The 17,928-nt window shown below is 37.9% G+C and overlaps 1 protein-coding gene across 1 annotated transcript in view; it reads left to right on the top strand.

Moving 5' to 3' along the window:
* PRKDC (protein kinase, DNA-activated, catalytic polypeptide) overlaps positions 1-17,928 on the top strand; it is an 85,449-nt gene that overhangs the window by 44,050 nt on the left and 23,471 nt on the right. The window contains exons 52-67 of the mRNA XM_014936999.1: positions 1,237-1,361; positions 1,455-1,604; positions 1,983-2,156; positions 3,062-3,160; positions 3,807-4,017; positions 4,593-4,782; positions 5,160-5,375; positions 6,649-6,761; positions 8,815-8,946; positions 10,749-10,928; positions 13,463-13,671; positions 14,125-14,263; positions 14,856-15,044; positions 15,497-15,721; positions 16,362-16,470; positions 17,181-17,292. Coding sequence (XP_014792485.1) covers positions 1,237-1,361; positions 1,455-1,604; positions 1,983-2,156; positions 3,062-3,160; positions 3,807-4,017; positions 4,593-4,782; positions 5,160-5,375; positions 6,649-6,761; positions 8,815-8,946; positions 10,749-10,928; positions 13,463-13,671; positions 14,125-14,263; positions 14,856-15,044; positions 15,497-15,721; positions 16,362-16,470; positions 17,181-17,292 — 2,573 coding nt within the window. The remainder of the gene's footprint in view (positions 1-1,236; positions 1,362-1,454; positions 1,605-1,982; positions 2,157-3,061; positions 3,161-3,806; positions 4,018-4,592; positions 4,783-5,159; positions 5,376-6,648; positions 6,762-8,814; positions 8,947-10,748; positions 10,929-13,462; positions 13,672-14,124; positions 14,264-14,855; positions 15,045-15,496; positions 15,722-16,361; positions 16,471-17,180; positions 17,293-17,928) is intronic.

Raw genomic sequence — 17,928 nt, 5'->3', positions numbered from 1 at the left:
TTAAAGGCTTAAATTCAAGAGGGAAAGAGTTTGAGAGCAGAGTAACTGCAGAGTTTTTGCCCTGCTATTTTGGAGCTGACAATGAATGATCTCTTTCTAAGGCTTTGTTCAGCTTTTACCAGCCAGCAATGCTGACATGGTAGATTTAAAGTTGATTTTATTTTTAAAAAAAAAAAAAAAAAAAGCAAGTTGGGAGATTTGGCGCTACCTTTTGAATAACTATCTGAGGATGTTTAATACCTTGTAAGTTTTGATGTAAAATTCAAAGGTATTGTACTGGAACTAGGTGACAGTGCTTGATGATCACAGAAATCAGTTTGAGACAGATGCTAGAAGTACTTCTTTACACATCAGTTAGGGAACTTCTTGAATTTATTGCCAGAAGAGATACAAGGGGTAAAGAGCATCATCAGGTTCAAAGAGAAATTAGGCAAAGTCATGGACAAAAAAAATCCATTAACGGGTTCTAAAAACAATAGACAACAATGTACACTCTGAGTTCCCTGATCTAATGACAAATGCGTGTTGTGTTGTAGAAGAGAAAAGGAGGACAAAATGCAGTCAGTCTCATGTGCTCCCCCTAAATATCATTCTGCAGCTGCTGTTGGAGACAAAAACACCAAGATATTGGCTAGGTGGATTATTAGACTGATCTTGTAGATTATTCTTACTTTTTTCTCTGTTTAATTGCATTCTGGCTGTTCTTTTACAGTTTGTAGAACATATTTCCTAAATTTAATTCCTACAGTCTTCTCTTTCACAGTCTTCCAAGTACCATTATAAGCAGTATTTTGAATAAATAAGCAAAGATGTTGCAAATATTTTATCCTATACAAAGCTTATTTCTTTGACGTTAAGTGAAGGTTGCTGATTACTTTTCACCTTTTAAGTAAAAATGTCTGGTTTTTTACATTCGTTAATTGGAAATCTGCCATGCTGAATGAGAAGCTACTCATTATTTATGTAAGTATACTAAGCAACTTAAATTTCAAAATCAAGGCGTTGGTTCCAAATCAATCAAACCAAGCTCAGAGATGTATTGTTTAAGCAGGCAATCGCGTTTCAGCCAGGCATAGCTGTACAGCAGCCATGAAGCACCATAAATGTCAAGATGAGGTGGATGGATCTTCCATAGCGAAGTGCGCTAGGACCACAGTGCAGCAGCACAACTGTGTGTCATTAAAATGGTTATGAGTTTCATGGCTATGCTTGTCTCACTGTCTTTCCCGTTTTCAGGTACTTGAAGATCCAGTTTATGATTGTGTCATAAGGCAATTAAAACATCATCAGAACACCCAACAGGATAAGTTTATTCAATGCTTGAATAAAGTCGTTAAGAATTTTCCGCCTCTTGCTGACAGGTATGTCATAATTTACATGGTATGTTCATTGTAGATCTAGAGGAATAATAGAAAATACTGTGTTTTTCTCTCTGTGCTTCTGGTTATGTTAAGGTTTGTGAATGCTGTGTTCTTTCTGATACCCAAACTTCATGGTGTGATGAAAACGTACTGTCTGGAAGTAATAATGTGCCGGGCAGAAGAAATACCTGATCTCCACTTGCAATTAAAGAGTAAAGACTTTATCCAGATCATGAGTCACAGGTGAGTGGTCATGTGATTACAAACACGAATGCATAGTCGAAATTTCTTGATAACCTTCACTTTTACCTTCAGAAGCATTTAGAATTCATGTTCACCTTCTGGTCACTGCTCTCCTAGTATGAGCTAATGGAATCTGGGAGTTAAGATGGTTAACTCATACTGAAAAACAAACAAAAAAACCCTAAATAGCATTAAGGTGAAACACCACTGGGATGTGAATTTCTGTAGTATGCATTAGGGTTAGTTGTATTCTTACTCTTTAAGCCCTTTATGCAAAAATAAATATTACTGCAGAAATCTAAACTGATCTTCTGGTTCTGTGTGTAGCAGTGAAAAGAAAAGCAATGTGACTATTCTTTTTCTCCCCTCTCCTTTTAGGGATGATGAAAGGCAAAGGGTTTGTTTGGATATAGTGTACAAGATGCTGCCTAAATTAAAGCCACTAGAACTTAAAGAACTTCTTCCTGGAGTGACAGGGTTCATTTCTCACCCTTCGGTAATATGTCGACAGCGCATGTATGATATTCTGATGTGGATTTATGATAATTACAGGTGTGTATTCACTGCAGATGTTGTCTTTCAGTGGTTTGTCACGGGCAGAGTGAAAGTGCTTGTAACGTTGTCTTCCAGCTTCATGTCCCTTGGTGCAGAATTTTTCCAGGTCTCAGAAGAATAAAGCCTGTGGTTTGTCTCAGTAGCTCTGGCCTTTGGTGGCCAGAGGTAGAATTTCCACTAAGGGACAAAGACATAGACCTGAACTTTAGCCCAGAACTGGGATGTTGCATTGCCACGGCACGATGGCATAAGAGGTCTTAGCTGTGACTCTCCCACTTTTTGTCTTGTTGCTGAAATTGGTAACTAGAAAGAATTCTACACTACAGAAATTTGCTTATAGGTTGAAGGTGTATTAAGGTACTTTGGCATGAATGATCTGGAGTCCTTTAATCTGTTTGTCTAAAGATGTTCTTTCTGTCTGACCCCTTTAAAGTAGAGAAGAAGCACGTACTCGGTTTGACAGGTGGGTTGCTATTGAATCAATGAACTTAGTTGGGTTCTATTATATGCTTTTTCTCAAGATGACTATTTGGATGGATAGTTGTTGTGAAGAAAAAGTACAGGTAATTTTTACTCCAGCATTACTTGGGAAAAGCTAATTCTCTGCCTTTTTCTTGGTTTTAACCTTGCAAACTCCCAGTTATTTCTGTTTGGCCGTTATAATAAATACCTAACATGTATTAGTTAGCTTCCTGATTTTTTTCTTTTCTAAGTAGTAGATAGTCAAGACATGTTTGGCAATGAAGACTTCACGTTGTGAAAAACATGCTATATTGTCATGCCAAGTTGAGAATTTTATGAGAAGGGCATGTTCTTCCTTTTCTCCTACCGTCCCCACCCTCTTATTTTACTATGGACTGTTTGAGATGAGTCATTGAGAGACATTTTTCTCCTACCATCAGTGATCCAGAAAGTCAAGCAGATGGTGATTCTCAGGAAGTACTCAAACTGGCAAAAGAAATCCTGCTTCAAGGACTAATTGATGAGAATGCTGAACTGCAGTGAGTAAACAGTGTTGTGGTGGCTGTTTGAAGTAACAAATCCCTGAATTACTCTTTCTGTGTATAATGGAAGAGTTGATCCATAGAGGTTTTTGAAGTATTTTAATATAAAATAATAACAGTGAAGTAACACTGTTTCCTTATCTTCCAAAAGTGTTACACTAAATTTAAGTGAAGCACAGAGTTTTTGAACAAACTTCTAAGCAATGGAGAAGTTGTTTCAGCACATTAGACCTAATTCTGCATTAATGTTCCAGAGTTTTTGAAGAACAAGAAGGCCCTGACTATACACAAACACACAAAAATAGATTAAATGTTGGCGGATGTTGGATTTTTTTTAATTTTTCAGTGAAGCAAAGGATAGAATATGAGATCTCTGTGCTTATCCACCCCTAGCACTTCTCAAGAGGAAAACATCTCAATAGAAATACTTTTTTTCAGAGTAAACCTTTAGTATCAGTCGAATGGCATAGAGCATGATAAATAAATGAGGAATTTGGTGTAATTCAGTGGAAGATCCATGGCATGCAAGACTTAGTTGAAGGCTTTATCATCTTACTGTGTTTTCTTTTCTTGAGTTTTTTTGTGAGTGTTCTGTTTTTTGTTTGCAGATAACCAAGAATAACTTTATTCCTTGCCTTTACAGATTAATTGTTAGGAATTTTTGGAGCGATGAGACAAGGTTACCTGCAAATATTCTTGATCGCATGCTGGCGTTGTTAAATTCTTTATATTCCACCAAGATTGAAACGCAGTACTTGAGTCTAATCACAAATTTTCTGCTTGAAATGACTAGCAAGAGTCCGGATTATTCCAGAAAAATATTTGAGCATCCACTGTCTGAATGCAAATTTCAGGTGAATTGTCATGTGTTATCCTGTGTGCAACCATGTGACAAATGCTGTTCCTTAATGTAGTTACCACTTGGGCAAGAATAGCATAGTGAAGGAGATTTTTTGAAAGTGTGTTTTGTTCTCCATAGTTAACAGCTGCAACACTCATGGGTTATGCATAGTAGCAGAAGTCTGATGATTTTGTGGGGGCGATAATTTTGCTTTCTTTTTTAAAAAAAAAAGTTTAATTAAAATAATATTATATACCAAGTATTGCTGGTGTGTAGAGTACTGAAATACCTAAAAAGGAGGGTGGTGGAGAGAAGCACCATAAGCTGGAGAAAAATTGTGAAGAAACAGGAATCCTGGTACAAGAAATTGTGAATCAGTCCTCAACTGACCAGTCCAAACTAGTGAGCTTTTTCTGCTCAGCTACGGAGAACTTCTGTGTTTGGTGGGGTTTTTTTATAATCAAGTTCTGCCCTTACTCCTGGGATAATGTTTTATTCTGTACATTAATTTCTGCTATCCTGTCTCAAGGAAGGCAGGCAAAATGCCTCATTCTTATTTTTCTTACTAAAATCTTTTTGTGTTTGTAGGACTTTGTAATTGATTCCAGCTGGCGTTATCGAAGTACCGTGCTCACACCTATGTTTGTGGAGACTCAAGCTTCTCAGAGTGTCCACAGGAATTCATCACAAGAAAGATCCCTTTCTGCTTCTGGGTCAGTCGGTGGTCGAGTGAGGGCTACCCAACGGCAATATGAATTTACACCCACACAGCATGGCAGTAAGTACAGATCAGTGTCTTCTGAATTTATCTTGTCTGCTATAGGAGTGATTTCATTCTCTTCATTCCTGTTGAATATGAATTTTTAATGTGAACGTGTAAATGCATTTAATGTTTTGGTTTTAAGGGCACTTTTTTTTTTTCATTACGAGAAAAAACATCATCCAGTCACATCTTAGTAGTCTCATATATGTTTAATGTTCTGCCTTACATAAAAGTTTATTTCTTACCTAACAGCTTGAAATCTCTTCTGCCCATAAACAGTGGGAATTATTTTTGGGGGGGCAGGAAAATGACATGCTTCCTAGATGTTTTCACTTGATTTATATGTGGATATATTACAGCTTTTTACAATTATTATTTTTTTTTTTTTACAGGTGGTAGAAGCTCATTTAATTGGCTAACTGGAAGTAGCATTGACACATTGGCAGAGTATACAGTTCCTTCATTCTCTGAATCCTTGTCTTCCTCCATGCTGTTGGTGAATAAACCGAGTGAAAAACTTAAACAAGGAACCTTTAAACCAGTGGGGCCAGATTTTGGGAAAAAAAGGTTGGGTTTGCCTGGAGATGAGGTGGACAGCAAAACTAAAGGTCCGTGAGCCTTATGATGCAATTTATATAGAAATATTACATTTTTATAGACCATCATTGTCAGTTATTTGGCTGGCAGTCCGTTATCTTTAAGACATTCTAATGGTGGTTCAACTTGAGTGATGTGTGTTTCCAGGAATGTGTGGTGATACCTAATGTGTGGCAAAAAAGCTAGAATTGTGCTAGGAATTGCAAAACTATATGTTGCTAGACAAAAGAACTGACTGGATAGAAACCAGTTGGTATCATCTATGCTTTCCTACCTGTCCCTCAGAGAATTGTAGCATGACTGTCAGATAGTTCCATCCCTTCTGTTTTAAATTTAACTGCTTATCTCTTTAAAGAAGAAATCTCTTCAAATGCATTTTTTTCCAGATCATTTCGGCTGTGCTGACACGATCTACAACATATTGCAATCTGGCATTAGAATTACCTGCTGTTTTCTGAGAATGCTCCTTCAGCTGCCCAGTCAATAACTGAAAAACACCATTACTGTTCTGGAATGGCTTAGGCTCCTTTTCCCCATTTCCTCCCCATTTCACCTTTGCCTATCTTGTTGTTAAAGTTTTGACTGGAAGGACAAGAGATTCAGGTTCAGGCAGAGATTGACCTTTTCAATACCAGGGAGGTGTTTTAGGGCAGTTCTGAATGGACCTTGCTGAACTGCAGAAAGAGAGAGGTCAGAGTATCTTCCAGCCAGTCCCTGGTCTTCTACCAGGAAAATGCCAGCTATGTTTTAGTTTGCTCACTGTTCTTTCCTAGACAACAGACTGAGCAGTCTGTAAAGTTGCCTTTCTCCATGACTGTCTTGAGCAGGAGTTGATCCAGTGACAGTTCTGTAATACTAAGTTAAAAAATACAACACTGTGTTATTATTGCCCAATCTTGGATATATTTAGCACCTCTTTTATATACTTTATGGAATATGGTGCAAACACCATATTTGCCTTTGAGAGCTTAAAATATATTTATCATACGGGGCAATTTTGTAGTGCCTTTCCCAGTACAATAGTTTGACCCTTATACCTCATCCATGCTCTTAAAGTTTTTATACAAATGCTTATTACCTCTTGTCCTGAGAACAACTTAATTCGTTGTAATTTGCTGTCTTGTTGAAAGGCCTTGCATTGGGTTGTTGGATACAAAACTTAGGAGACTAGCTGTTAAGCTGGTAAATACAAAGATTATGTTTGTTATTATATGATGTTCTTGCCTTAAATCTGAAGTTTGCTTGAGAAAGGAAAAGCTGTGGACATGATTGTGTGTTCCCCAGGTATAGAAGAACGAGCAGAAATTCTGAGACTGCGGAGACGTTTCTTGAAGGACCAAGATAAACTCAGTTTGATTTATGCTAGAAAAGGTGTGGCTGAACAGAGAAGAGAAAAGGTTTGTCAATCCAAATAAATTCAAAGCCTTAAGTGCCAATGCCATTTGCAGTCTTGTACTTCATCTCTAGAAGTAACTTTGTGAAGGAAGGGTAGGTGGAAGATACCGGTTGCTGCTTTAAGAGTTTTAGAAGGTTTAATCTGCAAATCATGCTATTTTTGTGCTTAAAGCTAAATGATGTTACTTGTCGTGAGTGAGAAAAGAGCTGGATGATAACACTTTCAGTCTGTCACTTTGTGTGTATGAAGGGATTTTATGTGATGGAGTCCTCAATAGCTAAGGGAAGCTCTTTACGGTTGCCTTCCTGGAAACTAGGAGGCTTAAAGCAGCAGAACTCTACAGAAATAGTTGGAGAACGTTATCCAGTGTCTGAAGGTGAACTCAGAAATGTGATACAGCTGATGGACTAACCAGAACTGTTGCGTATTTTAGCCTGAAGGGATGTTTATGATGATAATTTGCTGACTGTTTATCAAGGCTAGAAACTTAGTACTATGTGGGTTTCCTGGTTATGCTACATCCTTACAATTAGTTTAAGTATTTTTAAGCTCTGTAATAGTTTTTCAGAGGTTCACCTTACTAAAATAACATACATTATCATCCAAAAATGATAGCAGTTTAGACCAAGAGCAAAGGACCCCAGCTAGCAGGAGAGCTACCATTTGGAGACACTTCTATAATTCTTTGTAGCTGCAGACAACTGTGTAAACAGAACTTATGTCTGGAAGAACCACACAAACGTCTATTTTAGCCATCTATATTTATTTGCAGGCTAAAACTACCATTTCCTCCCACCCTGAAAAACAGAACCTGTAACGTGTTCTGTGTAACAGTCCAAAATGCAACCACCAAATCACCCTGTGACATTCCCCAATAAAAGACCAGAGGAGACTATGAGTTCTGTCAGGACCCCTTAAACTTTTCAAGAGATTTGTTACACATAAGTAAACATTGAACTTGGTGTCTTGCTTTAATACCATACCTGATGGGGAAAAACAGCTAGAATTGTGCTAGGTCCTGAGCAAGGAATGATTTGGAAATAGCTTCAGCAAAGTCCTAATTCTCCCAGCATATTTCTCCAGAATTTTTTTTTTTTTTTAAATAATTCCTTTGAAGTTGCCTAGAGGAAAAATTATGAAGGGTTTACAGAAGAGAAAAAAAAAATCTTCAAGCTTTCTTCTATTTCCTGTTTCCATTCTACCAATGTGTATATATCTACTCATCGTCTGCTGGTTTAACTGGTTATGTCAGTAGTTCAAAATAAAATCCCAGCCTCTAAACTTACTGCTGATTTCCTTATAGTCTATCAGTGCTATGAAAAGGAAGAAAGGCAGAGGAAGAGATAGGTGTTGCCTATTTGTGGTAGTAGCTCTTGTTCACTTTAAATGCATTCCTTTAAGCCTCAGCAAAAGGCAGGGCAGCTATTTAACAACTGCAGTTTACAACAGTTTTATTACAGTTTAGTTTAAGTTTTACTAGGAATCAATTCCAGCAGGTTCATCCTTCTTCCTTCCTCTTGCTGTCCTGCTGTGTGAAATAAAACACACTGGCTGTAGTAACCTCATTTTACTTGGCACCTGGGCCAGGCATTGTATTATGGGCTCCTGTGGCTCAGCTGCCAGGCAGTGACTTATTAAACCAGAGCAGCTCACTACCTGTCAGTCATAATCCTTGTCTTAAAAGTGACTTAAATACTACCTCTGTGGCAGTAGGAACCACAAGGCATTAATGTTAACAGTTAATGGCCGAAGTAAGTTTACGAACAAGACTTCAGAGTTTTTAATTGACTAAGATAATTTTGGGTTTAACAATATTGCAGCTTTATAGAAAGTGTATTTGCTTAATAAGCATGGCAAAAGTTTATAAAACGCTTCAGGAATGCTCTTATTTTGTTAAGTTTATAAAACGCTTCAGGAATGCTCTTACTTATTTTGTCTTTTCTAGGTACAGCTCTTTCAAAGTAATATGATTTTATTTTCTTTTCTAGGTACAGCTCTTTCAAAGTAATATGATTTTTATTATTATTTTTTTTAACATGAGCAATGCTTTTCAGGAGATGAAATCTGAGCTGAAGATGAAGTATGATGCCCAGGTTACTTTGTACAGAAGTTACCGAGTGGGAGACCTTCCAGACATCCAGATTGAATACTGCAGTCTCATCGCCCCTCTGCAGGGCCTTGCCCAGGTCTGTCTGCTTTTCAAAGGTCGTTTGTGAAGTTTTCTGTTCTTGTGGGGAAAATAACGTGTAGTTGGGCAGCTGCTTTCAAAATGGATTTGTTGTTTAGTAGTCAACCACTGTGATACGCATTTAAAGTGTTTGTTTTGAGGGAATATTTCCCCTGCCCCTGGGCTGGTGCAGTCATGAGCAAGGATGCCTTGTACCTTGCTTTGCCTGAGCAGTTGAGTTGAACACTAAGGTCAGCTGTTGTCCATTGCCTCTGGGTTCCTCTGCTTGAGAAAAAGATCGTGGTCTTTACAGATGTTAGTGCAAAGGGCATTTCGCTATACAGCAACAAAACATTTGTTTTTATTCTTTTATATGACTATAGTGGAGTTGTGAAAATACAAATGAGATTACTGTGTCTAAGACTGAACTCAGACTACTCAGTAAAGCTGATCCAATATTCCTTTTCCTCTCTGAGAGCAGTAGAAACTGTAGGCTGAACTTAACCTGTTTTACAGTGTTTGGGAAGTCACAGCCTTCCTGACTACCTTTGTATTTGATTTCTTTTGGTGGTCTCTTATCTCTTTGTAAAGGGAGGAAATAGCAAAATCGTAAGTTATCTGAATAACATTAGATCAAGAGTTTCGTGGTCTTTACAGATGTTAGTGCAAAGGGCATTTCGCTATACAGCAACAAAACATTTGTTTTTATTCTTTTATATGACTATAGTGGAGTTGTGAAAATACAAATGAGATTACTGTGTCTAAGACTGAACTCAGACTACTCAGTAAAGCTGATCCAATATTCCTTTTCCTCTCTGAGAGCAGTAGAAACTGTAGGCTGAACTTAACCTGTTTTACAGTGTTTGGGAAGTCACAGCCTTCCTGACTACCTTTGTATTTGATTTCTTTTGGTGGTCTCTTATCTCTTTGTAAAGGGAGGAAATAGCAAAATCGTAAGTTATCTGAATAACATTAGATCAAGAGACCAAAATCCAGTCCCATGATAGACCAGGATACAGAGGATTATGTTACTCATATAAATGTATTTCTGGCTTAAAAAATGCCTATATATCTCAGATGGAACTGTTTGTCTGTGAAGGCAGCCTGTTCCTCCTTCAGTGTTAGATCCGGGTCTCCTCACACATTGATGTCTTCTGCCTTTTCCTGAAGCCCTCTTCACTAGAGACCAAAATCCAGTCCCATGATAGACCAGGATACAGAGGATTATGTTACTCATATAAATGTATTTCTGGCTTAAAAAATGCCTATATATCTCAGATGGAACTGTTTGTCTGTGAAGGCAGCCTGTTCCTCCTTCAGTGTTAGATCCGGGTCTCCTCACACATTGATGTCTTCTGCCTTTTCCTGAAGCCCTCTTCACTGGCAGTGGTGTCCATAAGATGATATTGGGTATCTGGTTTCTGTAGTGGGAATTGTGAATATGTAAAAGTTGTAAATTCCATCCCCTCAGCCAACACTGGCCTGAAACCTACGGGCAGTGGTGTCCATAAGATGATATTGGGTGTCTGGTTTCTGTAGTGGGAATTGCAAATATGTAAAAGTTGTAAATTCCATCCTCTCAGCCAACACTCTGGCCTGAAACCTATATTATCTTGGAGTTTCTTTATGTAGAAGGATTAAGATGGGGTTTGAATGGGTAGTACAGTAATTACTGATGCATGCCAGACTAATTATTCCACTCCCAAAGAGTGTCCACATAGGGATTAAGTACAGGGTGGGTCGAATCTCTTAATTTTTTTTATTAGTTTATTGTGTCATAGCAAAATTCAGAAGTTTTATTGCTTTTGTTGTCATTTACAGAAAGATCCAACGTTTGCCAAGCAGCTTTTCAGCAGTTTGTTTGATGGAATTTTTCATGAGGTAGAAAAATCTAAAAGTCCTTCTGAGAAAAAAGCCATTATCCAGAAACTGCTGAACGACTTCAATAATTTCCTGAGTACGAGCCTGTCTTACTTCCCACCATTCATTGCGTGCATCCAGGTAAATCCTGCTGTATAGCATGAAAGTAACTGAATATAATGTCTTTGTCTGGATGTGTGATAAACCCAGTGGTAGTGAAGGTTATACACTGTTACTGAAATTTAGATAGAGATGGAAAGAGAATTATTAACCAAATGGATATTTCAAATTACTCTTGTTAAGGTGGACAAGATAATTGTTCATGCCTCTGAACTGATTTTTCAAGGTTTCTACAATTTCTGATCTGTAGAGTTTGAGTCACCTTTTAAAGTCTTAATAGAAAGGTTTCTACAATTTCTGATCTGTAGAGTTTTGAGTCACCTTTTAAAGTCTTAATAAAGACTCAGTAACAAGAAGAGACATGATTTTAAAGGAAAGCCACAAGAACAATTGAAAGGGTTATGTGGGTGTCATGTGCTTATCTTCCTGTTTCTGGGAAGTGCTTACTGAGGAATACTTTGATGTCTTGAGGATATCAGTAGCTGTCAGACTGTTTGTTGTTAACATCTCTTGGTTACTTTTTCAAATTAGCCCCCTGAAGTAGTTGTCAGGGCATTTTCAGGAATGAGGGAAGGACCCTTTCCCACCTCAGGGTGAGTGGGTGCACCACAGCCGTTTCACTGGAAAGGAAACACAAGCCTTTCTGCTATGAGGATATACTGACCTGGAACAGATTGTGAACTTCATCTTTTAGCTCAGTTTCCAGGGAAATAAAAAAAAAAAAAACCACTTGTCCAAGGACCTGTTACGTACTCATTGTCACTGTATTTAATGTTACTTGTTGATTTTAATGTTGTGTCTGATTTGTAGCTCTCAAAATAATCTATTTTGAATGGTACTTTCTTTCTGTTACGGAAATTTAAATACTCTGTGACAGTAGGTGTCATTAGTAACACAGGAGAAATGTCTAGTTTGGACTAGCTTTTTAAACAGTGATGAGTTTTGCTTCATAGTACTTGTATTTTACACATCTGAAAAAATGTAATTTCTTGTTTACTTTTTTCTGTGCAGCTGCATAAAAGGTCAAATGCTATGGGGATTTTTCTGGGCTGCCTTGGTATTTTTTGAGCCAGCATTTTACAATAGCTATCTGTTAATATTCCCTCTTGACATTGCATTTGGTTTTCTGTCCTGATATTATTATTTGTGTTGAATTATGCTGTCTGTTAGACCCTATTAATATCACGGTTCTGTTAGGCTATTTTTTTTTTTTTTTTTTTTTTTCTGAATAGACATAAAATGACTTGAAAAACAGACAAGTTATAATTAGTCAAAAATAGGGAGTTTGTAAGAGCATCTCATTGCTATCCCCATTCAATAGCAAAAGAAGAGCAGCACGAAGGCAAGCCTCAGCCTGTGTGTTGGAGCATCCTGCGTAACAGCGAAAGGAAATCTTTTCCCCAGCAGGGAACAGAATTCATATTGATCAGGAGAGAGAGTTGGGAGAGGGACAGCACACAGTGCTGAGGCTGTCATTTGGCTCACAAAGGCTGTCCTAATGGCTTGGCCATTTGGAAATACAACTTCTGCTTCCTATATACCAACAATATAATAAATACTGGCTTGTTTCAGAATGCCTTCCTACTTCCCTGCCATTTCCTTCAGGTTGTTTGACTTTTTAGTCTTCTACAGGTTCAAGTGTCATCAGGAAAGTAACTTGGTAATAAAAGGAGCTGGCTTCATATGCAGGTATAATCTTAAAATTGACCATGAGGCTCTGGAATTGGCTTTCAGGACAGATTAAAAAAATCAGCAGAAATACTAAGAAAGAAGTTAACCCCACAACAAAAGTTTATGTAGAGATACCTGACCTCTGAAGAACATGAAATTGTCTATAAATATTATAGCTGCCAGGCCAGCTTGGATGCCATTTGTCCTGATCTTTGAACGTGTGGTACAAGTAAAGGCAGAGAACGCATTGCGTGCAAAGCAAGGAACACTCCCTCTGCTTTCAGAAGATAAGTTATCAAGTAGACACCAAAATGCACTAAATAGGAAGGTATCTCCTTTGATGTGGGACGATGTCTGTAAATGTTGAGTTTGGGAGGGTACTCGTTCTCTGAATGTACCATTATATTTGCACAGTTCTTGCACTTTTTCCTGGTATCCTTGGGAAAGGGCTTTTGGTCTTACCTCAGCAAATGTTGATCCTCGAAAAAGAGGTTGTTCTGTAGTTGGACTGATGTTAAACAGGATAAAGATCTGCTTAAAATATTGTCACGTCTTCAAGTCAGGTCTAGATGAGTGCAGTGCTAAAGGAGTCTGACAGGAAGCTGTGGTGTGCTGAAACTGGGTAAGTGTGTGGCTAGAAAGCCTCCAGCTCAGAGAAGACATGGAGGTTAATGGTGCCTTTGGCTTCTGGCAGGAGTGCACCGCTCAGCAGGTGAAGTGAAACGCAGCATTCCAGTTTTCCTAGAGTTGGGAAATTCTGGAGATTCACGGCTTGTTTCCAAAGCTTGTTTTCCAAAGGAAAGAGATATCACCTAGGTCATCTGTAAAAGGCAATTAGCAGTGTAGTTTTAGACCAAGTAGACAGCTGTTGGTTTATTTTATAGGAAATGAGTTACCAGCACAGAGAGCTACTGGAACTGGACTCGGCGAACGTGAGCACGAGCTGCCTTGCAAGTTTACAGCAGCCCGTGGGCATCCTCCTTCTGGAGCGTGCCCTGGTGGCCCTGTCCCCCCCGGAACAGCCCCCGTCCAAGCGGATGCGCGGAAGGACAGAGCTTCCCCCAGACGTCATCAGATGGATTGAACTTGCTAAGTAAATGCTTGTTTGACACAATTTACTCCCCTTCAGGTTTCTCTTGTGAAGAACTCCGCCTTTATGGCTTAGGGGATTTCTTTTTCAGTCTTTCCCTCTTTTAGAACTAGATATGCTTTTAATTTCTTGTCAGTTAATTACTATTTTGCAGTTAGAGCAGTTAGACTTAACAGCTGTGCACCCTGATGATGCTGTCAGACTGCTGAAAAACACCTTTTCCATAGCTTTTCAACTGCAGGAGTTTCCACAGCTCAGGTATTACCTTACAAGATGAAGTTTTTGTAGTTAAATATACATTTATGATCTTATATAAGAAATACCTTTTTTTTTTTCCTTACTATTACAAGCCCGAATATTACTGCTTATTGAATTACTATTTTTTAAATAGCTTATTTTTGTGTTGATATCCTTCTGTTCAACTAATTAAAAGGTTTCCCCTTTCAATTTTACTAGGCTGTACCGCTCTCTTGGGGACTATGATGTCCTTCGTGGCATTTTCAGTGGCAAGATTGGGACTAAGGAAATTACACAGAAGGCGTTGTTGGCAGAAGCAAGGAGTGATTATGCTGAAGCAGCTAAATATTATGATGAGGTAAACTGACAACAAGATTATTATTTTTTTTACGTTTCATAAATCTCTCATGGCTTAAAACTAATAAACTAAAATTAAACATTTTGAGAAACAGGATATTGTTTAAAAATGTCCTTGTGCCTCGTTTGGTTGATGGCTCAGTCTGTAAAGACTTGGGAACAGATGAGCAGTCACAACACAGCAGTAAGTGTGATACATCTTAGGGCTTGCAGCAAAGCTTCACACGTGCCATCACCTGAGCAGAGAAGTGAAAAACACCATGGGCACAGTACTGCCCCAAACTGCATGTGTTCATGGCAAAGGAAATTAGTGTTACAGTGGGTTAAAATGAAGAAGAATCTCTTTTTAACCTTCTTTTAAAGTCTTGGCTGTTTAAAAATGCAGGTTACTGAAGATGGCTAGCTGAAATGAATGTATATGTAGATACTGACAAGCTTCAGTTTTCTGCATGTAGTGTTGCTTTCACATTTTGGTAAATGGATAGATATTTTTATGAGACAATGAATTATTCTTAAGTTCCTGGTGACTTGGAATTGAATCTAGTGGTGGATTCCAGCTGAAAACCTTCCTCCCCTCTAAATTCGTTCCCTAGGCACTCTCTAAAGAAGACTGGCAGGATGGGGAGCCAACAGAAGCGGAGAAGGACTTCTGGGAACTTGCATCTCTGGAATGCTATGACCACCTCACTGAGTGGAAGCCACTGGAGTACTGTGCTACCATTAATATCGATAGTGGAAAACCCCCAGACCTAAGCAAAACGTGGAATGATCCATTTTTTCAGGTTTTTAGAAATCAATTTGTTAATACTGTGCAATTTTTGTCTCTGCAGGGATGTCCTACAGTAATGTGATTGTGGGTGGAAAGAAACTGCATTATTTGGGTTACTTTTATTTTGGGAATTAGCAGAGAGTCTGATATATAATTGAAGCAATTACTTCTGCTGGTTTTGTAGGCTGTTTAATTTGTACCTTGGATCTATGACTGATGGTACAGCACCAGCTTTATCCTCTTCTTCTTGCAGTGTTTTTGTTGTTTGGTGGAATTTCCTGACAATTTTTTGAGCCTATGAGAAAAGGCTGCTGTGATTTATTTGCAAATTGGAATCTGGCTAAAGGGAAAACATTTAAGAAAATAATTCAAAAAATTTTTACATATTTGATTTTCTCCGATAACAAAAAGTTGATCATCTAATATTCCATGCCTAGAAATAAAGACTATATTTTCACCTTGTAGGAGACATATTTGCCCTATATAATACGCAGTAAGTTGAAGTTACTGCTCAGTGGGGAAAATGATCAGACTTTGCTGACTTTTATCGACGAGGCAATGAAGACAGAACAGAAGAAAGCCATTATAGAAATGCATTACAGCCAAGAGCTAAGTCTCCTTTACATCCTGCAAGATGATTTTGACAGAGCCAAGTATTACATTAGCAATGGCATGCAGATCTTCATGCAGGTAACAATCTCTGCTATCTCTAGTACGATTTTTTCTGTATAAACTCAGAATGATTAAACTGTTTTTCCTGTTACGAATGCTAGATTATACTCTTGAGAGGAACACTTGACCAAATACAATGAAATCTAGGTGCTTCCCAATCATATGACAAAGCTTCCTTTGAATTCACTGCTCGCAATGATGAGAGTTGAGCCAGCCAGTGGAGTGCTTCCTTCCGTTTTCGTTTTATTTTGCTGATTTCATTTATTGGAAATTTTTCAGAGTTACTGTTTCAGAGTAATTCTTTGTGCAGATTAATAGCAGTTTTATTTCATTCATCTTTTCAGAAGCCTCCTGTCCCCAGAACGAACTTTAAAAGAGAATATTACATTGAGAGGCTACAAGTTCCATCCGTTACCAAGTTTTAATTAGCACGTAGGACTATCCTAAAACCTAGGGTAGGAATTGCAGCTAAAATATGCCTCTGTGCTTGTCCAAAACAGAGTTGCTCTAAGATTACAGGTTACTAAACTACTTGTAAAAGGTTCCATTTTAGAGCCTAGTATATGGCAGCATCAGATAAATAGTATGTAGAGCACTGAATAGAATCATGTTGTAAATTCTGTATATGAAATATTCCATTCTCTTCTTTTCTTTTCAGAGCTATTCCAGTATTGATACATTGTTATATCAAAGTCGAATGACCAAACTGCAGTCTGTACAAGCTTTGACAGAAATACAGGATTTCATCAATTTTATGACCAAGAGAAGTAAAGATATATTTTTTTAAGTGATTTTGCATTCACTGTGTTGAATAACCATGATTCCCTGAACTTCGCATTTCTGTTTCCACACTTAAAAGACTGACATCCTGTTTGAAGGAGCATATGTCTGGAATTACTTCTGACTGTCTTCTTGACAGTAAGAACTATTGCAGTTGTACAAGATAGGCTTGAAAGTAATTCTGTGTTCTATGGCAAAGTTTTATTAGCCTGTAGCTATTGTGATAGGAATTGAGTATCTCTTTTAAAAGTGTAAGTAATAGTTTGAAAGAAAGATTTTTGTTGGATTCACTTTTGGTAGCAAATAGTGGTAAGCAGAGATAAAAGATGGATATGGTATATAATTTTATAGCTACTGAGGTAGGCATGAAATACAAATTTATGTGCGTAAACTGAACTATGTGTTAAATTTGGTTAATAGTTCCACTATATTCCAGCATATTCCTGTATGGAAAAGTACCTCCCCAGTGGTGATTCCCAGTGACAGTTCATATGGATGTCCTGATTAAACCTCCTGTGCTTCAGCAATAAACAGAAGCAATATGATCACCAAATAGTGTATTTAATGCAAACCCAGAAATGCAAGTGGGTTGTTTCATTGCAGTGTTATGGTTTAAATGTTAGACTATGTTTGGTTTAGAGTTTTTTCGTGCTGTTTGGATTTAGATGCATTTAAAGTACTCTTAATTGATTTCTAGGTAACTTAGCATCACAGGCTTCCCTTAAGAGACTTCTCAGAATTTGGACAAGCAGATATCCAGATGCTAAAATGGATCCTATGAACATCTGGGATGATATCATTACAAATCGGTAAAATTACATTCCTGAGTTAGCTTTGGTTCTGTCTGCTTCTTGAGTTCTGAGAGATGCTTTTTCTAATACTGCTTGTTTTCATATGAGGAGGTTGTTGATCCAGTAAATTACTTTTTTTTTTTCTTTTTTTTTTTTTAACCGTTGTAGTAGCTTTACCAGTATAACTGGTTTTTGTATGACTAACTTCGAATGACAAGCAAAAGGAGGTTGTGAAGTGGACAAGGAATAAATGACATTTTTATATGGAAACTGAAATGTTAGTTTAGGCGTTTTCTAGCATGGGTGACTACATGGGTTGTACAAGCTGGCCCATTTCAGCAGCCCTTAAACTCATCCACTTGTAATGGAGTAAATTGGCTCCATTTAGCTCAACAAAACAACACCCAAAAGGCCGGTCTGTTATGAATGAAAATACTTACCTGTTCCAAAGATAGGGAGCATAGAAAATAAGCCCAGTCCTGTCACTATCAGTGCTTCACATGTTTATAGGAAAGTTAATGGCTGGTGCTGTAATTAGAGACTTCTGCTGTGTGATTGTTGCTAGAAAGAACAAAGGCTCTCCGGAGACTACTTTGGATTAGCTGTGAAGAAGCTGAAATGTTTTTTTGAATTTGGAAGTTACCTGTTCTCCCT

Source organism: Calidris pugnax, unplaced genomic scaffold, assembly GCF_001431845.1.
Source record: "Calidris pugnax isolate Ruff unplaced genomic scaffold, ASM143184v1 scaffold51, whole genome shotgun sequence".
NCBI lineage: Eukaryota > Metazoa > Chordata > Aves > Charadriiformes > Scolopacidae > Calidris > Calidris pugnax.
The sequence above is the reverse complement of the archived record's forward strand: the minus strand, read 5'-3'. Positions and strand labels throughout refer to the sequence as shown.